The 23619-nt window shown below is 27.9% G+C and overlaps 2 protein-coding genes across 2 annotated transcripts; one reads left to right on the top strand and one right to left on the bottom strand.

Annotated features, from left to right (window-relative positions):
- Nucleotides 1-2426: 2426 nt before the first annotated feature.
- Nucleotides 2427-5757, bottom strand: LOC109806074 (aldehyde dehydrogenase family 3 member F1). Its single transcript, XM_020368424.2, has 10 exons — nucleotides 5509-5757; nucleotides 5354-5422; nucleotides 5181-5277; nucleotides 4745-4951; nucleotides 4507-4631; nucleotides 3969-4073; nucleotides 3723-3895; nucleotides 3553-3643; nucleotides 3309-3458; nucleotides 2427-2871 (listed from the first exon to the last, which is right to left on the bottom strand). The coding sequence occupies exons 1-10, from the start codon at nucleotides 5722-5724 to the stop codon at nucleotides 2617-2619; spliced, it is 1488 nt and encodes a 495-aa protein (XP_020224013.2). The 5' UTR covers nucleotides 5725-5757; the 3' UTR covers nucleotides 2427-2616.
- A 14751-nt stretch (nucleotides 5758-20508) lies between these two features.
- Nucleotides 20509-23619, top strand: LOC109805966 (transcription factor MYB46). Its single transcript, XM_020368274.3, has 2 exons — nucleotides 20509-21165; nucleotides 22532-23619. The coding sequence occupies exons 1-2, from the start codon at nucleotides 20888-20890 to the stop codon at nucleotides 23226-23228; spliced, it is 975 nt and encodes a 324-aa protein (XP_020223863.1). The 5' UTR covers nucleotides 20509-20887; the 3' UTR covers nucleotides 23229-23619.

Below are 23619 nucleotides of genomic sequence, written 5' to 3'. Positions count from 1 at the left end.
AAATTTATAATAATTTATACATAAAAATATTATATTTGAATATATAAATTATTTTTTAAAATAAGTATATATATAAATATTTTTAAACATGTCAATTGTATTTTAGATTTTTCATAAATAATTTACATTTAAAAATATTTTTTATTTATTGATATTTCATTTCATTAATTTAAATTGACATAAAAATAATTCTCTCTATATATATATATGAGATAAGAGATCAACTTACTCCTATAATAAGTCTTGGTAAACTTACTCTATTAAATAACTTATATTTTACGTTAAATTTTAATGATTTAATTGTTAAATTAAAAGTTTTTAATATATAAATAAAATCTATAAATTTTTAAAAAAATTGAAAATGATATGATATTTTATAATATATATTCAAATTAACACAAAAGCACATATATAATGCACATATAAAAAGTGACACCTTAATAGTTTAGGAATACTTTTTCTTTTATGTGCAACCCATAAAAGTGTAGTAATTAGTTATTGTTTGATAAACAACCACAAATCAAAAAATTTGACAAGTGAATATCAAAATTTAGATTTTATAATATTTTATAGTATCATGTAGATATACATTAAGTAGCAACTATATTTTTTTTAGTTGTACATAGAATGGAGAATATTCTTGAATTATTAATGTGTCATTTTTTATATGCACATTATATGAATGAATAAGGAAGAATTTACTTGCTATAATAATAATAAGTCTAATTAAACTTATTATATTTAATAACTTATGTTTTAAATCAAATTTCAATAAAATATTAAATAATTTTCAATTTCTTAATTTTTTTAAAATTTAATCTATGTATTCAAAACTTGTAATTTAACTTAAATTCATAAAAATTTAACTCAAAACATAATTTATTAAGTAAAATAAATCTAATTAAATTTATAAGAGAATATCTCTCATATATATATATATAGCAGAGGCTGCAAAAAGTTCTATATGATCAAGAACAAAGTCTGATCTTAACAGATTTTGGAACTTTTAATTTTTTTAACCCAAATCAAATGATTTTAAATGATAATCATATTCTAAGGACAAACCCCCCTTGCCTACTCTCACTGGGATCTTTCAGGAAAAGTATATGAATCCTTAACTTCATTGATTTTAATGTGGTGGTCAGCTCAACGGCTCCATTAATATATGTTAATGGTAGATAAGCATCCTTTGGATCTCATTATTGTACACCATTTATTTTTTTTATTAATTGTAATTTCGGTGCTTAGATCGAATACACGAACTCTTTAATGATTGGATATAACCAACGAGTTCAAATGTGGCAATGATTGAACCATGATTCAACTTAATAAATGAATCTGTGTAACTATGATAATAATAATAATAAAATATAATAACACAATTTTATAATATTAAAATATTAATTTATAATTTCTTAACATTTAAAAAATATATAAAAGTTTAAATCAAATATATCACGAATATTGATTAATAACTTGAATAATAATAGAAAAGTCATCAATTTTACTCTTGCTAGAAACGGGTCTTATTCCATGTGACTCTCACCAGAAACATTCAAACACGACAAGTAGAAAACCAGAATGTTAGAAAGATAACATAAAATTCATTCATGTGTCTTTACCTAATAGCAGCATATGATTGAAGACCCATAAATGGCTTTTATATTATGTGTCTACCTCTAGCATCCACCACCAACAGATCTGAACCCAGAGCATTCCATTTCATGTTGAATATTGTTGTTTTCTTTTTAACTTTCTATTTGTTATGCTACGTATGTTCTTTTTTATTGTAAAGTCCATTCAAAGTTTCAAACTATATGTTTATGTGTAAGATTGGAGCCAATAAACTGGATAAACCAGAAACTATTGTAGCTACTCATAGTTGTTCCGGAAATATATACAAATTATATGTCTAATTAATAAATAATGATTAACTGAACAGTAGGTCTAGCTTATTCTTTTTATTGAAAATTTAATTTTCTGGTTATTTGCTTCTGAGCCTGAAATGATAATAAACATAGTGGACCTAGTACATGTCGAATGCAGTTACATATAGTGAATAGCATGTCCTATTGTATTGATTTTGAACTGCATTTCTGTCTGGAGGAGTCCATGGAATAAATTGCATTGTCTTGTACTATTAGAAATTGAAGACAGGATTTTTCTAGTGAAGCTTGTGTGCTATCTTGTCCTTGTGTGGTGTTCCATTCATTTGGCTATATTTTTTTTTTCTTTCAGAATCTAGTGGTATACACCGAATTACAGTATCTCTCTTATTTGTTAGTTTATTTTACTTCTTATTTTATTGTCTTCCCAATCTAAAACATCAAAATGTTTATTCAACGAAAATCATGTTTTATAATGACAGATTATTTTTTGTTGTCAGTTTTAAGATATTATATGAGTTATAATCATGAAAAAAATGATTGTTCAAACTTTTTTTACCAAATTATAATAACACATTACACATACATGATAAAAAAAAAATAATAATAATAAGAGAATAGACTTGAGAATCATAAACTTAGAAACACACTTGGTAGGATTAACCTATCCTTATTGGGGGCTCACTGGAAATAGATAAGTGAAGGAACATAAGGCACATCAATTAGAAGCCTAAGATAATGATCGTTTTGATCTCTTCAAGCCGAGGATAACAAGAAGTATTCCAAGGTAGTCTAAATTGTAAGACACCTCAAGTAGTTGAAGCTTTTGAAGAGTCCATGGAGGAAACCTGAACCAAAAATCAGTAAAGTAACTTCTCCTAGCTACAGCCTTGTGGTGACTGAACAAGTCAAAGGAGAACTTTCCATGGTACTTGCCAAATCCACATTCACCAACTCCTCCAAATGGTAGGGTATCCGCTATGTACTACACAAAAACACATACTTATTAACTTTCCAGCATAAACAGCCAATACATGTGATTGTTTTTATTATTATGATTGAAAACTGTTACACCGCAACTTGTACTGTTTGAATAAACATTTTTAAAAGTATTCATAGAAAAAGAAAATATGAAATATTTTGATTCATAAGATAGAATTAACTTGTACATAAATTAATTTGTAAGAGATTACTTTTATTAACTTCTTCGAAAACTTTTATTTATTTTAATTATGTAAAAGTTAATTTTATTTTTCTGTTATATTTTTTTTAGAAGTATTTCTAAATAAGTTTATCAGGAAAAAACTTGTTTTACTGACGGAAACAATTTTTTTCACGTCCCTCTACTTTTGTTCGAAATGAGATGCCCCAATATTTAATTAATTAGATAAGGTAGAGAAATAGATAGAGATAGATTAATACTTGTAGAATTGCATCGTTGAATACAAGACTTCCCGATGATGTTTCAGATAGCAATCTTCTCTGCAGAGTTTGGTTTTTGGTGAAGGCATAAATTGCTAAAGGTTTAGGCCTTGAGTTTATGAACTCAACACTGTCTTCAATCTTATCCAGCTGCAAAAGCCAGGAAAATACAAATGAAACTTCACATCACATTCCTGGAATATTAATCAGAAAGGAATAGACAAAAAAAAATTATGCATCTTACGGTGATAATTGGAAGCACTGGTCCAAAGATTTCCTCAGACATGATTTCTGAATCAAGTGGGGGATCCAGCAATATTGTTGGTTCAATAAATCTGCACAAAATTGTTTAGGGGATAATCATGTAAAAGAAAACTTTAGAGGATTATATGCCAAGAAAAGAGAGATACTCACAAGTCATTTTCGTGCATTGATCCACCTACAACCACCGATTCTTTGACCTTTGGTTCAGTGAGAAAATTCTTAAGTCTCATGAACTGTTTTTTATTAACTATCCTTGCAATAGTGTTGGACTCTTTGGGGTTTTCTCCAAACATTTTCTTAATCCAGACCTTCATTAATGACACCTAAAGAAAGAAAGAGTAGAAATGCTTCAAGATCAAAATAACAGAAGGAGGAAGATTCTTTCAATTTTCGTACCAAATTGGAACTGAAACCCTTCTCTACAAGGATATAATCGATTGCAATGCATGCTTGTCCTGCACAAGCCCCAAACTTTGCCACCAAAATTCTCTTCGCAGCCACCTTGTGGTTCAACAAAAGAAACTCTCAGTTAGCAAATTGTTTTGTTCCACAAGTTTACACATAATTATATAAGTTTTGTCTTGATAAAAGTCTCTAAAAATATTTTTAGGGGGAAAAAAATAAGAAGAAAATTTTTAATATTTTTTTTATAAATTAAAACTAATATATAATGAAGTTTAAAATAAGATTTAGGAAAAGTCAATATGATAGAATTTGTTTAAGTATAAATTAACTTATGTATAAAATAATTATAATTTATATAATTTTTTTTTTTTTCTCTTTTAGAAGTAATGGATAGATTTACCACCGGAACATGTCTATAATCATGTTACTTTAACCCTCCTACCAGTACCACACCAAATAAAACTCCTTTCTCTTTTTGTGTTTTCCTTTTTTTTATCATGAGATGTGACAAGGTTGAAGGAGTATCCACCTCTCTGTCCCAAGAAAAAGAAAGGGAATCAACCAATGCTGGGCATTTTCCACCTAACTCCAAAGTCACTGGTGTTAGATGCACAGCTGCTGCAGACATAACAATCCTCCCAACCCTTGCACTTCCTAGTATTGGATCATACATTAAAAGAAGATCTCATCAAATGTTATGACTTATGAGTAATTATGACCAGAACACAAAAAAAGAAGATGGAAGACTAAGCTTGGAAAAGGTTAACCTGTGAAGAAAATCTTGTCCCATTTTTGCTGTAACAGTAGCTCCCCCACTTCTGGCCCACCTTCAATGACCTTAATGGCCTTATTGTCCAAGTAAGTTGGCAGAACAGTGGCCAAAAGAGAAGAGCAACTAGGAGACATCTCTGAAGGCTTTAAAACCACAGTGTTTCCAGCAGCTACTGCTCCTATTAGTGGCTCCAAGGATAGTCCTGGTTTAATAAAACCATAACTTAGTTGATCTGATTAATGATATTCAAAGCAACTTTTACAAACCTTGTTAATGATATTAAAAGAAAATTTTACGGACCTATTTCAATACAAGTTTAGAAAAATTTTCAAAAGTTTTTCAATCAAAATATTTTCTATAGAGAAACTCTAAAAATTCTTCTGAACTCGTATATAAACAGACGATCAATCTTTCGATTTGAATTAACTCACCAAAAGGGAAGTTCCATGATGAGATTATGAGAACCAAACCAAGTGGCTCAGGAACTAGCTCTGCACTAGAAAGCAATGCTATCTGTGGCAGTTTGGCCTGTGACAAACATCAAATTTTGGTTATGGAAGGAAAAATCTTGTGCACTCTTTGATGGCAGCTACCAGAACCTCACCTCTTTGGCCGCCATCCATTTTTTCAACGACTTGGTTGCCAAGTTTAAGGTCTTCATTAACGTTCCAACCTGCGAGTAATCATAGATTAATAATTAAGAAATGAACTTAAACAAGTATACTATTTGCTAATAGTATCAAGAGTCACATAACACACCTCATCTCTGAAAGCCTCGACGTAATGCTTCCCCAGATCATGCTTGAGGGCCCTCACAATTTCTTCCTCTCTTTCCACTATAAAATTTTGCAACCCTTTGAGCTGTGATTCTCTCCATGACGCGTCCTTTGTTTTTCCACTCCCATAGTACTTCCTCACGCTCTTCAGATCTCTTTCCAAAGCTTCCACAGAGCGCTCCATGATGTCAATTGTCATAAATAAAGAATTTGATGCACTGCTACTTATCTGCAACATGTATATATAATCTCCACTCAAAGTGTCAATTTGGTTAACATCTCGTAATCAATATTCTCACCTGACACGTTCTAAAGAAAAGTTTATAGTTAATATTATTTTGGACATAAGTGTAATTATGCTGAACAGTTAAGGTTAATTATAATAAATTTTAGGCTTAATTACATTATCAGTAGCTCACTGTCTTCAATATGCAATAATTTTTGTTTCCAACGTTATAATTGTGTCGATTAGGTTCTTTGTTTCCTCTCATTTACAAACATGCACTCTAATCTTTCATCCCATGTTTAACTGAATTAACTGGTCTGACAAAGTGGACATGACATAAAAGGTACCAGACTGTATTAACTCCAGCCTCAAGGCCATTTGGATAATTTGTTAAAAGGTACTAACGAGAAAGGAAAAAATATAAAATAAATTGAATTTATGCATAAATTAATTTGTAAAAGTCATCTCATGCTAATTATTTTAAAAGTTTAGTTCGGATAAATTTTTCTGTAAATTACTCCCTTTATTCCAAATTATTGGTCATTAAGGTTAATACACATGATTAATAAATATTTAATATAATAAATTTATCCTAACAACTTTTAATTGAATTAATAGTCAATCAAGTGGTGATAGAGATTAGGTAGTATGCATAAGATTCTAGTTTTGAATCTTATTAGGGTCAATATAATTTCTATGGAGAAAAGAATCAACTTTTATTTAATATTTTATTATTTCAACTTTATTATCTCATTTTTGTAAAATCAAAAATAAAAATAAGAGAGAATTACACGAATAGAGAAAGTACTTATTAAATAAGGTATAATTATGGTCGGTCTAGAACGAAGTCAATAGTCCTTATTTTAGACTCTTTTCAAAAAAATATTTTACATCAATATTTATATAATTTGTTTAAGTCTCATAACTCAAAAGTTATTTTTTTTGTATTTTTAAAAACTCATTTTAAAAGGCTCATCTCTAAAAGATATATAAATATAACTATTTTTTCAAGATCCATCTCTTTACGGGATAAACGTTTATTATTTATAAATAAAATTATAATAAATTACAAATAGAAATAAATATTATATTTAAATATATAAATTATATTTAAAATTTATATATTAAATATTTCATTATTAATAAGTTATTCTTAAAATATTAAAATTGAATTCATAAATAAATAAATAAAAATTAAATAAATAGTACTTAAAAATGCTCTAGTTGTTCATATTTATATACAAAAGTCAATTAATTCGGTTTTCAATTTGTTTTTGGATTGAATTTGAATACTCTACCCAATAGACTCATTAAAACTAAATCAAATTGATTCAATATTTTCTTTTTAACTTATATTTCAAGAGCTCCATATAACTTTATTTTAGGGGTGTTCATGGATCGGTTTTTTCAAAAAACCGATTCAAACCGAACCGAACCGTTTTATAAAAGTGGATCGGTTAACCGATCCATTTTTTATAAAGTGGATCGGTTTGGTTTTCTTAAAATATGAATCGGTTTTTTTAAAATTGGATCGGTTCGGTGCGGTGCAGTGCAGTTATCCACTTTTTTACTCATATATAGATCGTTTTTTTTAGAAAATCAAACCGAACCGAACCGATCCACTTTGTAAAAATGGATCGGATAACTGGACCGGTTTTATAAAGTGGTTCGGTTCGGATTTTTTTTCAAAATGGATCGGATTTTTTAATATGGATCGGATCGGTTATGAATCGGTTCGAATAAATTTGAATTTTTTGCACACCCCTACTTTATTTACGAGCATTACTGACAAGAGTATCCGCTTCAACTAAATTTGCCAGCATTATTTACATGTTAAAATAACTATTTTCAACACTATAAATTATTGAGGTTGAATCACTTTATTTTTATTGAAAATTATTAATATTTGAATGAGAATGAGTTTAAATCACATAGAGAAAAATAAATATCATAAATCTCATACTTAATCCATTCAGTTACATCCCTATTTGAATCGCTTCAACTAAATTTGCCAGCATTATTTACATGTTAAAATAACTATTTTCAACACTATAAATTATTGAGGTTGAATCACTTTATTTTTATTGAAAATTATTAATATTTGAATGAGAATGAGTTTAAATCACATAGAGAAAAATAAATATCATAAATCTCATACTTAATCCATTCAGTTACATCCCTATTTGAATCTAACAAATGGTTAATTTAAAGTTCAGGAAGGAATTTGTGGAATATAATCGGCGTAAAAAAAGGTTAAGATAGTTAAAAACATGAAGACCTAGGTTTAATCCTTATTGCAACCATCTTTGTAATCTTTTCTATTTTAAAAAAAAATTATAACCTATATATTGTTGCTCCCATAACTCATTAGCACCGATACAATAAACATTTTTTTTTATTTTATGTTTTTATCTTCTCAGATTGATAGATTTAGCACACGTACGGGTTTTTAAATAAATGAAAAAAGTTATAATCACTTTTACATAAACGTATTTAAATGATATATATTTTTTTTCTAATTTTTAAAAATTACTAACTTTTATTAAAATAATTTCGTTAGTTAAAATGAAAAAAGAAAAAAATTAAACATTAATTTATATTTTATCAATTATATACGCATTCATTTTTATTTTTGAATTACATGTAATATTATATATTTTTTATGAACGTTTTTATTATCTTTTAATTTTGAAAATAATAATTACTCAAGTCTTTTTTATATTATTTTTTGAAATTAGTATATATTTTCTAAATTATAACACTCATGATATTTAAAATATAATTTGATAGTTAAAATTGAATATAAAAAAATTAAGTCACATTCAATTGTTAATATTTGTATTAATATTTTTTCTTTTTTAATAGAATACAAATTTTTTTATATAAAAGTCATATGCATTATTTAAATAAATAAATAAGAAATGTTAGTATAATTAGAAAGAAAGAATATTGTGTGTTATTTAAAAAATTCCAAATAAAACCAGCCGAATTTTCTCAAATAAATAGTTTTGTAAACTGTGTACCGACAAGTGTTGCTCGTATGGAAAAGGTTTAAATGACACAGAAATGTTAAATAAAAAAATGTTAATATAACTTTTTTTATTTCATAACTAAAGTGATAATATGAATTTATTCCAAATCAAATAATGTATATAACTTTCTTATGTTTTTATTTTATTATTAAAGAACACGTGTGTTAAATCACCTGCCTTTGGTATATGACTTTTTTTTTTTTTTTTTTTTTAATTTTAATACTATGGATTCAAACCATTTTTCTATACTAATTTCAACCATTTTGACTATTTTATACAGTTTTGAAATTCTAAAAAAAAAAGATCTTCTAGTGCATGGATAGGTCAGTAAATTAGTTCTTAGACAGATCGGTCGAACCAAAGAGTTCGATTGCATTTTTTAAATTATTTTTTATAGTTAAATTATAATATATTTATCTTAATGATGAATTATGGTTTAAGAAATAAAATCACAAATAAATAAATTTATCATATTTATACGTGGGTGATTGTTTTTTATAATAATATTTCTAGGAGTTATTTTTTTATCTTATAACTTCTTATCAAATTTAATTTTATTTATTATATATATATATGTATATATATATATATATATATATATATATATATATATTTATAAAATAAATATTATTATTTTTAAATAAATTTTTCAAAAATTAAAAATAATATTATAGTACAATATAAATTATTTATCTTAAATATAAAATATATTTTTTATATTTAAAAATATTTATTTATATATATTTTAAATATAATTTATATATTTAAACATTGTATTTATTTGTATATATAATTATTATAAAAATTACTTATATATGGTAAATATTTGATCTGTGAAATGTATAATCTAAAATACTAAATATTTTAAAAGGATGATGTCCTATTTTTTAATATACTCTAATTAATTTCTAATTTATCCCATAAAAATAATATATTAATTAAACGAATGTAGCACTTTAATATAACTACATAAAAATTATATCTTTACTTTGTGAATAAAAATTTTAAACTGCAAATATCATTATAGGACGGTAAAATATTTAAGTTGATATGAGTCATTTAAATCAGATTCTTTGTGGCACATAAAAATGACCTAAAATCATAGTGACCTTAACAAACCCTAAACCCTAAAAACCAGAGAATTCAAAACTTACGGCTCTCCACTCCTAACTTGACAGACAGTCCTTTCTCTCTGAGTTGGTAAACTCATGAATTCACCACACTACCACATTCATTACACTATTTTTTTTTTTTAATTTTCTTTTGTTACAGCATTCAATTGCACCTAACATCCTCATGTCATGGACAAATTAAATAATTAAAAGTTGTACCAGTTTTTTTTTTTCCTTTTTTAGAAATAATGAATTAGAAGAAAAAAAACAGCAAAATTAACCTTCTGGTTAAGAAATACCAAAAAGCCTTTTAACAAAAGACTATTCATTCTAAGCATAAGTGGTACCAGCTGATAATAACATTGCTAAAATTAATTTTAAAACCCTAAAATTTCATTCAAACTTTCATGTATAAATTCATTTTCCTCGTTGCACAAGTAAACAAAAGGCAATTATTATGATGTATAAACATTTTATTATTATTTATTATTATTATTATTATTATTTTTTTCCTATAACATTGTATCACTTTCTTTCTCCAAATATTAAATAGATTTTGGTATCCATGGATATTTTTTCTTTATCAAACTTATCATTTTATCAACTTGATTAGTTTATACTAGTACGATAAACAGCCAAAATAACATAATTTATATTATGCCAAAATGAAAAGATACGCACTCCCAAAAAAAAAACAATTTTTTTTCACATTTATTATTTTATTAATATTTTAACATGTATAATGTTGAAATAAAATGTTTATTGTATATAACTAAAATTTATAATAAATTATTGGTTAAATTATATTCTCAGTCTTTTATATTATTTTAGTCTTTTTTTATTAATTTTTTTTATCTTTTATCTTTTATATTTTAATTAATTTGATCTTTTTTAAAACAATAATTTTTCAATTTTATAGCATAATAAATTGATTCAAGATGTAAAACTTGTAACATTAAATTCACCTGTATAAAAATTGTGAAATACAATTAACTTTCAAATCTGAAAAGGGTTACAAATATAGTAAAAATAATGTGAAAAATATATCAAATAAATAACTAAAAAATAATAAAAAATTATATTTTTAATCTTTTTTATTTTCACCATATTTATAACACGCATTTGGTTTAAACTTTAATTGCATTAAATAATTTACATATAAATAATCTTAGAATACAAATTTTAAATTTTGAATTAGAAAAAAAATATATTTAAATAGACTAAATTGACCTAAATTTTGAAGACAAATGACTAAAATAAATATTTTAAAAAATATGCAACCAAAATAAATTTTAAAATCAAGATATTTTATGTTTGAATATATAAATTATATTTTAAATTTAAATAATAAATATATAAATATAAATTATATTTAAAATTTATGATAAATAATTAATTTTATAAAACTATTTTTTATTAATAATTTATTTTAAAATATTAAAATTTAATTTATAAATAACTGTGATAAATAAAAGTTAAATTAGATAAAAATTAAAATTTTCTTTAGAAAAAACCTCTCATCTATTTTTTTAATAAATATTATCACACAAAATAGTTATTCATATTTAATATATATATTTTTAAAATTAGATCACCCAGTATGATTTTTGAATAGAAAGCATATCGGGCTAACCTTAGCGTCTCATATCAAATGGGAATTAAATTTGGAGACAACCCTTCATTTAAGTAATTTAACAAAGGACCTCCTCAGTGTGATTGATATCCATTTTGTTTCTTTCATGATAATTGTCACTCTTTTCTTTCACAAATTTGTCTCACTCTTAAATTTTGTTGTCTATTTATTTTTTCGGCAATGTCACAACAAAGACAACAACTTGGAAATGGTAACTGAAAATAATATGTAAGTTATTGTAACTTAATATCAAATTTAATTTTAATGGATTAAAAAAACTAATTATTTTTAAAGTCAAATTGAAATTTTTTTATTAACAAAATTGTTTTATTCGCGCAACTAATTTTAATCTTCTATCATATTATTAGACATGTGGTTTTTTATTGAGTTAATTTCAGTGGCATATACCTTATATTTTTGGTTTATTTAAAGCAAAAGGAAGTGTTTGTTTTTTATGTTTATAATTGTTAATTAATAATTAACATTATGATAAAATATACATTTAATAAATTATTAAAATTTTAAAATTTTAATTTATAATCACTGAAATAATTTTTATAATTAAAAACATTAGAAGCACATTTCTTTGTATAGAAAACATTTTTTTTATAAATAATTATGTTTAAATTTAGTAAATTCACTTTTAGTAACAAAGTTTTTCTCCAAATTTTAACATATTGAAATTCAAGATAACAAGTTAAATTTAAATGACATTACACTAATTAGTTAATCTATATATATATATTTGAAGCATGTATATTTTTTTTTATAAATATTGTTGATATCGAAAATAATTATTTATAAGTTTGGTAAAATCATTGTGAACAATAAAATTTCTCCTCTAAATTTTTAACGTAGTTTATATCAAGTACTCAAAATCAAGATCATTAATTAAGTTGTATTATGAAAAAAATTTAAAGTACAAAATATAGATATATTAAATTTTTGTCACAAAAATATACCTTTTCCAAAAATTATTATATTTTTAATAAAGATATTATAAAATATTTTATTACTCTTATTTAACAAATTTTTTGGATTTGTCATTAACAATCATAGCAATTGATGACAGTAGTAATAAGTGATAATAGTGATGTTAAACAATGATAATAATGATGAAGTGATATAATATTATGATAGTAAATGTTTTGTAAATTAAACAAAATTTAATGTGAATACTTTTTTTTTTTTATTACCATGTCACGTTTTGGTTGTATCCATTACTATTCATATGAAAATATACCTGGCTTAGCATACGGAAATAAAATTAAAAAAAAAAAATAGTGATATTAGGGAATACTTTTCACCAAACTATCATATGCATAAATGAGGCTTTTTGACCAAAGTAGGGTTGAATGGGAAGTTATTTACGTAAATGGTGCTGTTTGAAAACTATTTACGCCTTTAGGGCTGTTTACAACGGTGTCGCTATGGGCCATAGCGACACCAATGCCACGTGGTTTTTTTTTTTTTTTTGTGTGGGGTGGGCTCGAATGAGCCAAAACAGTGTCGCTATGGGCTGAGGCGACACAGTTTGTGCGCCATTAAAAATGGTGTAGCCCATAGCGACACCATTTAAGAAAAAAAACAAAAAAAAGTAAAATAATTTCTAAATTTAAAAATAATGAAGTGAACTTATATATTTATAAAAATAAAAAATATTTATTTAAAAACGTAATCATAAAAAATATATATAATTATTCTACAAGTGGCGCTATGGCCTATAGCGACACCGTGTCGCTATAGGCTATAGCGACACTACTAATTTGTTTTTTTTTTAGTTATTATTTTCTTTTATTTTAAAATCATTTTTATAATACCAGTTAAAAATGTTAATTTGTAATTATAAAGTTAATTTTTCTCTTATTAGTTTTATGTATATATATTTTTTTCGTTTATTATTTTATGACAAATTAAATATTGCATTTATTTATTTTTTAAGTGGCGCTATGGCCTATAGCGACACAGTGTCGCTATAGGCCACAGCGACACTATTTAATTTGTTTTTTTTTTTTTTTTTTTTTTAAATTATTTACTTATTTTATTTTACCATTTGTTTATTTTTATATTAGCAGTTAAATAATATTGTAATTGTAAACTTAATTTTTCTGTAATTAGGTTTGTGTATATATATTTTTTTCCTTTATTATTTAATGTTTTTTTTTAAGTGGCGCTATGGCCTATAGCGACACTGTGCAATAATGAGATTTTATTTATAATTTTGCGTTTTTATATTTAAAATTAAAAGTACAGAAACTAAATAATTAAAATAAAATTATATTATAATATGTTAAATTTTAAAAAAATTGTGGCAAAAATAAGTAAATAAAGAAAATTAATATATTATCATTAATTTGTTAATAAATTTAATTAAAAATAATTAATTGTGTAGTTTAAAGAAAATTTATTATTTAAGTTTATTAATAATTTTTTATATGTAAATTTAAAAAAAAAACTGGGCAAAAAATAAGTGAAGGAAAAAAACTGTAGAAAAACAAAAGAAAATGAATTACAAAATTTTTTTTAAAAAAAAACTGGTAGAATAAATCTGGAGAAAAAAATGACCCAATAACCGAAAAACACAAAAAAAAAATTTTTAAAAAAAACTGAGGTAAAAAAAATGAAAAACTAAAAAAAAAAAAAAAAGGCTGGAGTCGCTATGGGCTACAGCGACTTTCTGTCGCTATAACCCATAGCGACTTTAAGTAGAAAAAAAAACGAAAATTTAAAAATAAAAAATAAAAAAAAAGGCTGGTGTCGCTATGGGCCACAGCGACACTGTTGCCGTGGCCCATAGCGACACTAGCTTTTTTTTTTTTTTTTTCATTTTTTTGGGTTATTGGGTCTCTTTTTTTCTCCAGATTTATTCTACCAGTTTTTCTTTTTCATTTTTGTTTTTCTACATTTTTTTCCTTCACTTATTTTTTGCCCAGTTTTTTTAAATAAAATATATCTGTTAAAAATTATTATATACTCAACATTCTAGTAAATTATATTATCAATTTCATATAAATATATATTTATAAATTTATTATTTCTATAATTTGTTTATTTTATACATATCTATAGCGCCACTATTTTTTTTATTTGAATTATTTACTTAATTATTTTTAAAATTTTATTTATTTTATATTACAAATTAAATATTAATTTCTATTTATAAACTTATTTTTTGTGTAATTTCTTTTCTTTATATATATTTTTTTCCTTTAGATTATTTTATCACGAATTAAATATGTACTTTATTATTTATCACAGTGGCGCTTTGGCCTATAGCGACACAGTGTCGCTATAGGCCATAGCGCCACTATTTTTTTTTTTTTTTAAATTATTAACTTAATTTTTTTTTACATTTGAATTTATTTATTTTAAGCCGTTTGGTGGCGCTATGGGCTATAGCGACTTTATTTAAGCCGTTTAGTGACGCTATGGGCTGTAGCGACTTTATCTATATGGTCCCTGAAGTGAAAAAAAATGCCACGTGTCACCGGTGTCGCTATGGCCCATAGCGACACCGTTATAAACAGCCCCAAAGGCGTAAATAGTTTCAAAACAACCCCATTTACGTAATAAACTTTTAAAACAACCCCACTTTCGTCAAAAAGTCCATAAATGAAGCATATAGGATCCATAGTAGGCATTCCATTTACTTAGATCCAAGTGTGGACGTCCCCAAGTACATTTCATCAGTTGTTTCCTAATATAACTATCTAGGCTTGGTCCGTATGTAGGATCTTAAGTTAAATTTATACAAGACAGTTGGTATTTTATCTAGGTAATCATATTAAATGTATGAAATATGCACCGATATGACTATTTTATTCTATTAAATATTTTGGATGAAAGTTTTTAATAAGATATTTTCTCCTAATCCCGTTTTTATTTTTCTTTCATGTATAATATTTGGACTGAGACCTTATTTAAACATCCGAACTGAGTTTTGCTGTTATATAATTTATTAATTTATATTTTACTCTTGTAACTTTATGTTATAAAATTATTTATCAAAATTTTACAATATTCAATTATTTTTAATATTTATTAATAATAAAAATTACTTGTTTATTTTATGTAATTAATTTCAAAATGAAATTGAAGCAATTTTAATTTTGAAAACCTATTTTTGATTGTTACAACATAATTGTGAATATCATTTTATAAATAATGTATGTACTTTAGAAGAAAAAAATACAATCTTTTGGAATAATGTAATACTTTAATGAAGTGTTATTTTATTCATTAGTGTCATTGACTCATTTCTTTGAGTATCTATAATTCTAGAGTAACTCCAATTTCTTTGATTATCAAATATGTTGATGCAAGTCCTAACGACAAAATGGAGAGAAGAAGAAGTAGGTGGTGGATAAGCTCCATGCAAAGTGTAGATGGCAACCATGCATCTTGCCAACACAACAATAGTATCAAATTTATGATAAGAGTTGAAATTGTAAGAGAGTTGGGCCTCAATGACTCTACACCAAATTTGGGCTATGAAAGTTGGCCCACTCATCCTAGTTTTCATTAAAGTATAAAAGCTTGAGGAGATTCCACAAATATTAAGAATACTTTTGTGCCAAGTTTCACGTTAAATTATGACATATATATGAAAATGTCTATGGTTTTACAAATTTCATCTAATTGAATTTTTAATACTCAATAAAACTATTTCATTCATAAAACAATATATGTCAATTTTTTAATACTTATTGTGGTATTTTAAAAAGTTTAATTTTTTTTTTTGGTTCGTACATGGAGTATCCACCGTTGGTTGGAGGCACCTCAATGGATGGGATAGCTGCCCCAAGATTTAACACGGCTACATACACAAGGCAGGATTCGAACCCTTGACCTTGCTTAAAGGTGGATCAACCCCTACCGTTAAACCACACCTCAATGGATGGGATAGCTGCCCCAAGATTTAACACGGCTACATACACAAGGCATGATTCGAACCCTTGACCTTGCTTAAAGGTGGATCAACCCCTACCGTTAAACCACATGTTTGGAGTTATTTAAAAAGTTTAATTAAACCTAGAGGTTCATCATATTAATTTTTTAAAAAATAATGTTAATCAATTAAAAATATCCTAATATATTATATTTCATGTTGCTACACACATACTATCCCAAACATTATCATACAACAGTCTTACACTTGGATTGTCAATTATTTCTAGCTTTAACACAGGTAATGCTGATTTCAAGTTGGGTACAATTGATTAACTTGTTTTCTACCATCCTTCAACTTAAGGGAGGGAATAACAAAGTTCATAAGTGATGGAGGAGGTAAGGAGGAGTGATTGGATGTTCCTCTCCTATTCTTCACCTAGTCACGGATCTTCTTCAAGGAGATGGAGTCTGAAACTTTGAACACTTGTTGGAGGAAGATTCACGGATAGGAAGAGGCTTAAGCCTTGGATGGAAGCATCCAAGCTTAAGGTGCAAGGGAAAACTCACTTCAAAGAGGAGGAAAACCTAATGGATTCCTAAAAGTGAAGCTCTCTCTCAAGGTGACTTTCAAGGAAAATTTGGGCTGAATAAGCTCTCCAATTTTATTAATCTCAAAAGTGCATACAAAGTGGTAAGGGCGCCCAAAATTTGAATTCAAATTTGAAATTTGAATTCAAATTTTGGCTCCCATGTGCTACTCCGAAATTTTAGGTACCAAGATGCATTTAGGTTTGATTTGAGAGTTATTTAGGGTTAATTTGAGTGGCACATGTTCAGCCACCCATGGTGCTAAACATGTGACTCAAATGTAACTTAAATGACTTCCAAATTAAACCTAATTTAACCTAATTAGCCTACTTTAGTATTCCTTGTATTTTCCTATTCTAATGACCTAAATACATTGGTCAAACAAATACAATGAAAAAGAAAAATTACAAGAATGAAAATGAGCCCAATATTGGGTACCAAAAGCCCAATGGCCCATGAAGCCAAAACTAGGCCCAACAAGCCTAAAACCTAAAATGTTACTCTATGTGGTCCAAAATACAAGACCAAAATATATTCAAACTATGCTAACAAAAATATAATAAGAAAGTTAAAAACAAGTTAGGCCCATGTTGAAACTAAGTACGGGCCTTCCAAGCCCATAGGGCCCATTGGGCCTTGACTGGCCCAATCTTCTATGTCTAGCCCACTCCTCTTAGATTTTTGAGTGTGTCACCTCTTGTATTTTCAAGTATGATTCCATCATCATTCCCAAGTATGTCAATAAGCCCAACTACAGATGTCAAATCTCTAATGTTGTAATTGAAATAGGATTTGGACTAGTTTCTATTTTTTTTTTACTTTTAAAGGATATCGGATAGCTTTCTTGCTGAAAGAAGAGCCTATATATTTGCTCACATGAAATAAATCCCTTATTTATTCATTCCGCATTTAATAATAATAACATTATTAAGATAGAAATACTTTTGAGAAAAATTCTCAAATCTTTTTTTTTTTTTGTATTTAAAAATCCTCAAACCCAAAAAGAATGTCAACCCATTCAATATCTATTAAACCTTCAAAAGAAACTAGTCCTATGATAGCAACTCAGAATAGTATTAAAAGGGTTATTAAGGGAAATAATGGTTGAAGAAAACAACTACTGAATAACATCATAAATTTTCATTTCAAACCCAATAAACCATTACAACTTCAAATTTAAAGAACAAGGAAAATAACAGTACTATTATCTCAACCATTCAGAATGAACCAATCTATTGGAAAACTGACGGCTCTAAGAATTAAAGAGGATCCTTAATAATAATCTCTTAGCCAACCAGGTATATTTCTGTTGCGTTTGGGCCTTGGGTGGCCCACCTGATTACTCTGATTTGGGTTGAGTTATTTGGGCCTCTATCACCCTATGTTCAAGGGGAGGTGTTCCTTGTAATAAACAAAAAATAAATAAACTCTCAAACTCTTCTAAAATTTTATGCCTTTCCCATTTGTTTTTCTAGCTCTTTTATTTGAATGATGTAAACAAAACGCTCCTTATATGCCACCTGCCCTTGAGGCATAGGTCGTTACTCTGGTGGTTGCATTTTCTTACTAGGTTTGGAAAGAAAGCCTATAGTTGGTAGGACCCCTCTTATCTAACTAAATTCATGCTTGCTTAGTTATGAGGTAATCAACACACAATCAGAGCTAAGCTTTTAAGAGAGAACAATACAGAGAAAGCAAATTCTAGGGATGAAAAATCCTATCAATACACTCATTAACAAACTCTTCCTAATACAATTCTTATAATGTGAATTTATATGTGGTATTTGACAACTTTTATAGTTAATCTATGGCCTTTAACTAACCTTCTAGATCCTATAGTATTACCATAACTGCGATTAGTCATGAATGTTATTTGAAGTCAAAGTAATATGTTGTTGGTAACGATTTAAATTGGAACTCTGCGGTGGACCAATGATAATATTTTCCTTTCCTTTCTTTTATAACTTTATCTATTCTACCTACACCCAATCAAATCCTGCAATGCCACATTTCTATAAGTACATGATTTGATGACTGAATATAGCATTCTTCGTCCCTGCTTCCCCATTTGGTCCCTCTAAAGGGATTCCACTTTATTAAATTGGTCGAATTTTTTACTTTTCCGTGTACCATCTTGAAACTTTTAATCAAATTGATTCCACTTTTTACTGCTGCAGGAGTGGGTCTCTTGACTCCTTATAAGGATTTTTGGTGTTTCGTAATTTTGATACATTCCAATTTAGTGCTTTTTCCAATTCTGCAATAGTGGAGTTAATTTCATTCTATAGTTCATTCCAATTTGAAAGTTGAAACCCTCAATTCACTACTTTAACTACCACAAAGCTTCCATGTATCAGATTTGCCAGACATGTATTTCACAAACTAGGGTAAAAAAGTAGGCAAGTAGGCCAAATTCTAGATGAAAAAATAATCTGACCAGCACGATATTCTTCATAGGTATGTGTGGTTGAAATTGAAATAAGAACCAAAAACAAAGTAGATTTTGGTCTCCCCCATTCTAGTTTGTTTTGTAGCTTCTAATTCTGCACAAGAAAAATGAAATTGTGACTTAATTCATTTTGTCCTTGCATTAAAAAGATGGTGTCAGAAGTCAATGATCTGTTGCACCATTTCTTTCTTTCTTTTTCTCACATGATTCACCTTTGTTTGAAAAAGATTGTGCACAGAGAAGGCTAAAGTGCACCACTTCCTTCAATCACAATTTAATTATACATTTCCCTCTTGATTACTGTTTAAGAAAGTTATAAGTCTCTTTGCTAAATTATATTTTGCTAAATACATGTATTATTCATGGGTATAATCTGCATACGTGTTAATCAACCTTGGTTGGTAATCCTTGACCGTACTTGGAGTACACTACCAAATGTGAAACCAATTATACAAATGGGTGACTGAGTAATCTTTTATTTATTTATTTTGTCTGTGAAAGTAACAGTTCTATACATATAATTGGAATTGGCTGAATAATCAATTAAGAATGTAAGGAGTCTATCAGTTGGTCGAGAAGTGTGCTTGAATTGTTCTAAATCCATTAGTACCAAGTTCAATTTTCATAAATAAATAAAAAATCATTTATGACAATCACTAATCTATGAATCTAATGGCTGTGTGATGCTTTCAAATCAGATCATCAGCTCAATCAGGTAGTGGATCCAATATACATATATACATATGAATGAAAAAGTCATTGATTCGCACATATTTGAGTCTGTTTTACTTTTTTTTTTTTTTTTTTTATATCATTGCAACATAAACATGCGGATCTTATGCTAAAAATTAAATGAACAAAATACATATATGCAGGTGATATTCATTATCGTCGCCGCCCTAGCTTTCATTCATTATTCTTATATTTGTTGTATATATATCTTCAACTACACGTGTGGGTGGAGAAAAGAGACTATGTGAAGTGGAAGCAAAATAACTTGGCTTGGTTATAAAACAAACTCGTATACATATACAATTAACATATATATTTTGTCCGGCACCTTATGATTCATGTGTGTGATGATAACCTTGTGAGTGAAGAAAAATAAGAAAAGAAAAAGACAAAGCCATGGAGTCAAAGACAAGACGACCACCTATCTTTCTCAATCCCTTAGGTCCCTCTCCAAACCGTTTTCTACTAGACTTGTCAACCAACCTCTCTCTCTCTCTCTCTTTTGTTTTCTCACTCTTCCCTATTTTGCAAGCAAACCCATAACCATAACCATAACCATCACCATCATCATCATGGTCATCATTAATTGCCTCCCCATGAAGCTTCTTTCTAATATTTCTCACTTTATAAATTAATCCTTGTGTTGTTGTACACATCAAACCAGTCGGGAGAGGAAATTGCCCTTTGGAGGAACGTTGCGATGAGGAAGCCAGAGGCGTATGGTACTAAAAACAAAAACTGTAGCAAGCTTAGAAAAGGGTTGTGGTCACCAGAAGAAGATGACAAGCTCATGAACTACATGCTAAACAATGCACAAGGGTGTTGGAGCGATGTGGCGAGAAATGCTGGCCTTCAAAGGTGTGGCAAAAGTTGTAGGCTTCGATGGATCAATTACTTGAGACCTGATCTTAAGAGAGGTGCATTCTCACCCCAAGAGGAGGAACTCATCATACACTTGCATTCCCTTCTTGGTAACAGGTATATATATACGTCTATCATTTCCACTCCATCCCCCTATATAACTATCAGTTTATAAATCTTATTATTACTTAATAAATTTATATTCATGCAGTATTTAACATTAAAGAACTTATAATTAGACTGTACTGCTGTAGCATGTATAGTATTTAACAGCATAATGCTTTAATTTTGAAGGGTTTTTTTTTCCTTTAAAGGACTCAGCTGCTGAGAACTTTCTTAGTACATATACTACGAAAATCGAAGTTTATCTTTAAAGCTAAGCCAAATACCTGAAGAGTGATGTATTTTAGTGTTGAAACCATAAAAACTAAGAATGAATTCTAAAATGACACTATTTAGAAGGGTTATATATTTGTCAGTTAACATGCCAGAGAATGCATATTTTCTAAGATATCTTAATTCAACTTTTTTAATCGTGTAAACAAATCCAATAGACACTTCTACACACCTACGCCGAATCATACAACAACTAAAAATATTGGTTGCACACTATTTTTGTTAGAGAATACATATAACACCTTTTCTTTTTATCTCTTTTCATAATTTCATATTTATGTATCTTTTTTATTATTATTAAATTTATCGTACAATTTATTATACAACTAACATTATTTTTTTGTTACACATTTTTTCACCATTTTTATAGGAATAAAATGAAAAAAAAAATCAAAAATAGAAGTGCATAAGAATTATTTCATTAATGAATGAATAGTGATATACTATATTTTTCCTTTCATATCTTTTCTTATATTTTTTGTTCATTGCATGACATATTATATTTGTCGGTTATTTTTCCGATCTATTTCTCTCTTTTTTCTTAGTACACCAAAAAAGTAAAAACTGAGGTATACATTTTTTTCCTTGATCAATAGTATGAGCAATGAATTTTGGATATTTTACTTTTTCAAACACCTAATTAACATTTATCATTTCGCCTTTTTTTTTTGAACTAGAGTTGGTCGTTATTATACATTAAAAAAAAATACACTTTTCTGTTTTTATTTCTCTCACTGAATATCAAATTGGTTTCTGAGTATCCAGAAGTCATATTTGTAAAATATATCCCTCGATGGATGGAGAAAATTTAGGAAGACAATTTTCAGCTGTCGAAATGTCGATTTCCTTGCACACTTATATTTTGAAGTTCAAATAACAACGGCATGAACACACACACACGCGCAGAACAAGAACTTTGAGTTGAAGGCACTCCATATCTGTATATTGTTTATCACTTTTTATAAGTTTCCCTGCGAAGCATTCCTTTCTATATACATGCATATATATAGCTGTCAACAAGAAACATGTAGACATCTAGATGTGCATTCATTGACATGATATTTAGCATGTTTCACTTTTGATGAAGATGGTCTCAAATAGCGGCGCGCTTGCCTGGTCGAACCGACAATGAAATAAAAAACTTTTGGAACTCAACGATAAAGAAAAGACTCAAGAACATGTCCTCCACGACCACAACCTCAACCTCACCAAACGCAAGCGAATCCTCGTCTGAACCTAGTAAAGACCTCAACATGGGAGGGTTTATGTCTACGCAGCAACATCACCAACATGCACGCTTTGTGCCTATGTTCGCTTCATCTCCATCACCATCACCATCAATGCAAACCACAGTTTTCAATACCATGATTGAAAGGTTGCCTATGCTGGAGCATGGATCAACCATGCAACCTTCTGGAGGGTACTTTGAAGGAATAGGATCATGCTTTTCTCAAAGTGAAGTTTACAACAAAGGTTCTTATTTGGAAAACGGAGTGTTTGGGAGTGTAAATATCGGGGTAGAAGGGGATATGTTTGTTCCTCCCCTTGAGAATGTTAGCACCACTGTTAATCATAATAACCTGAGTAGCACGTGCATGGGAGAAACTAACAACAGTTACTTTGATGACATAAATAGTATCCTTAATAACTGCAACGTTGGCATAGCTGAAAATAAAGCTGGGGTGGAGAATTTGTTTCAACAAGAGTTAGCCACGGGAGAATGGGACTTTGAGGAGTTCATGAAAGATATTTCCTCCTTCCCTTTTGTTGACTTTTCATTCTAATTGTTCTCCCTACCGATTTTCTTTCGTCATACTGGTTGATCAATCTCCACACAGCCTTGTATAATATGCAAGTATTTTCGCCCTTATACAGAATTCACAAGCGAAAATGGCGTAAAGATCATAAAGTGGGTTTTGCATTTTTCAACAAAGTCTTTTCATACACATGATAAAGAAATTGAGCTCCTGTCAATATCATACTTAAAGAGACTCAGCTGTCTATCAGTTGTGAAGGACCTTATTTGTAGTCCAACATATATATTTTTCTTGATATCCATTTGATGATCATGTAATTAGTCTTGCAGGTTAATTTGTGTAGTTAACAAAAATAATTTGCCATACATGTAAAAGGAGATGTGAATAGATTGTTATACGTACATTATTTTTTGTTCAA

This window comes from Cajanus cajan, chromosome 10 (assembly GCF_000230855.2).
Source record: "Cajanus cajan strain Asha chromosome 10, NIPB_CcT2T_4, whole genome shotgun sequence".
Taxonomy (NCBI): Eukaryota; Viridiplantae; Streptophyta; class Magnoliopsida; order Fabales; family Fabaceae; genus Cajanus; species Cajanus cajan.
This window is presented reverse-complemented; position numbering and strand designations above follow the sequence as displayed.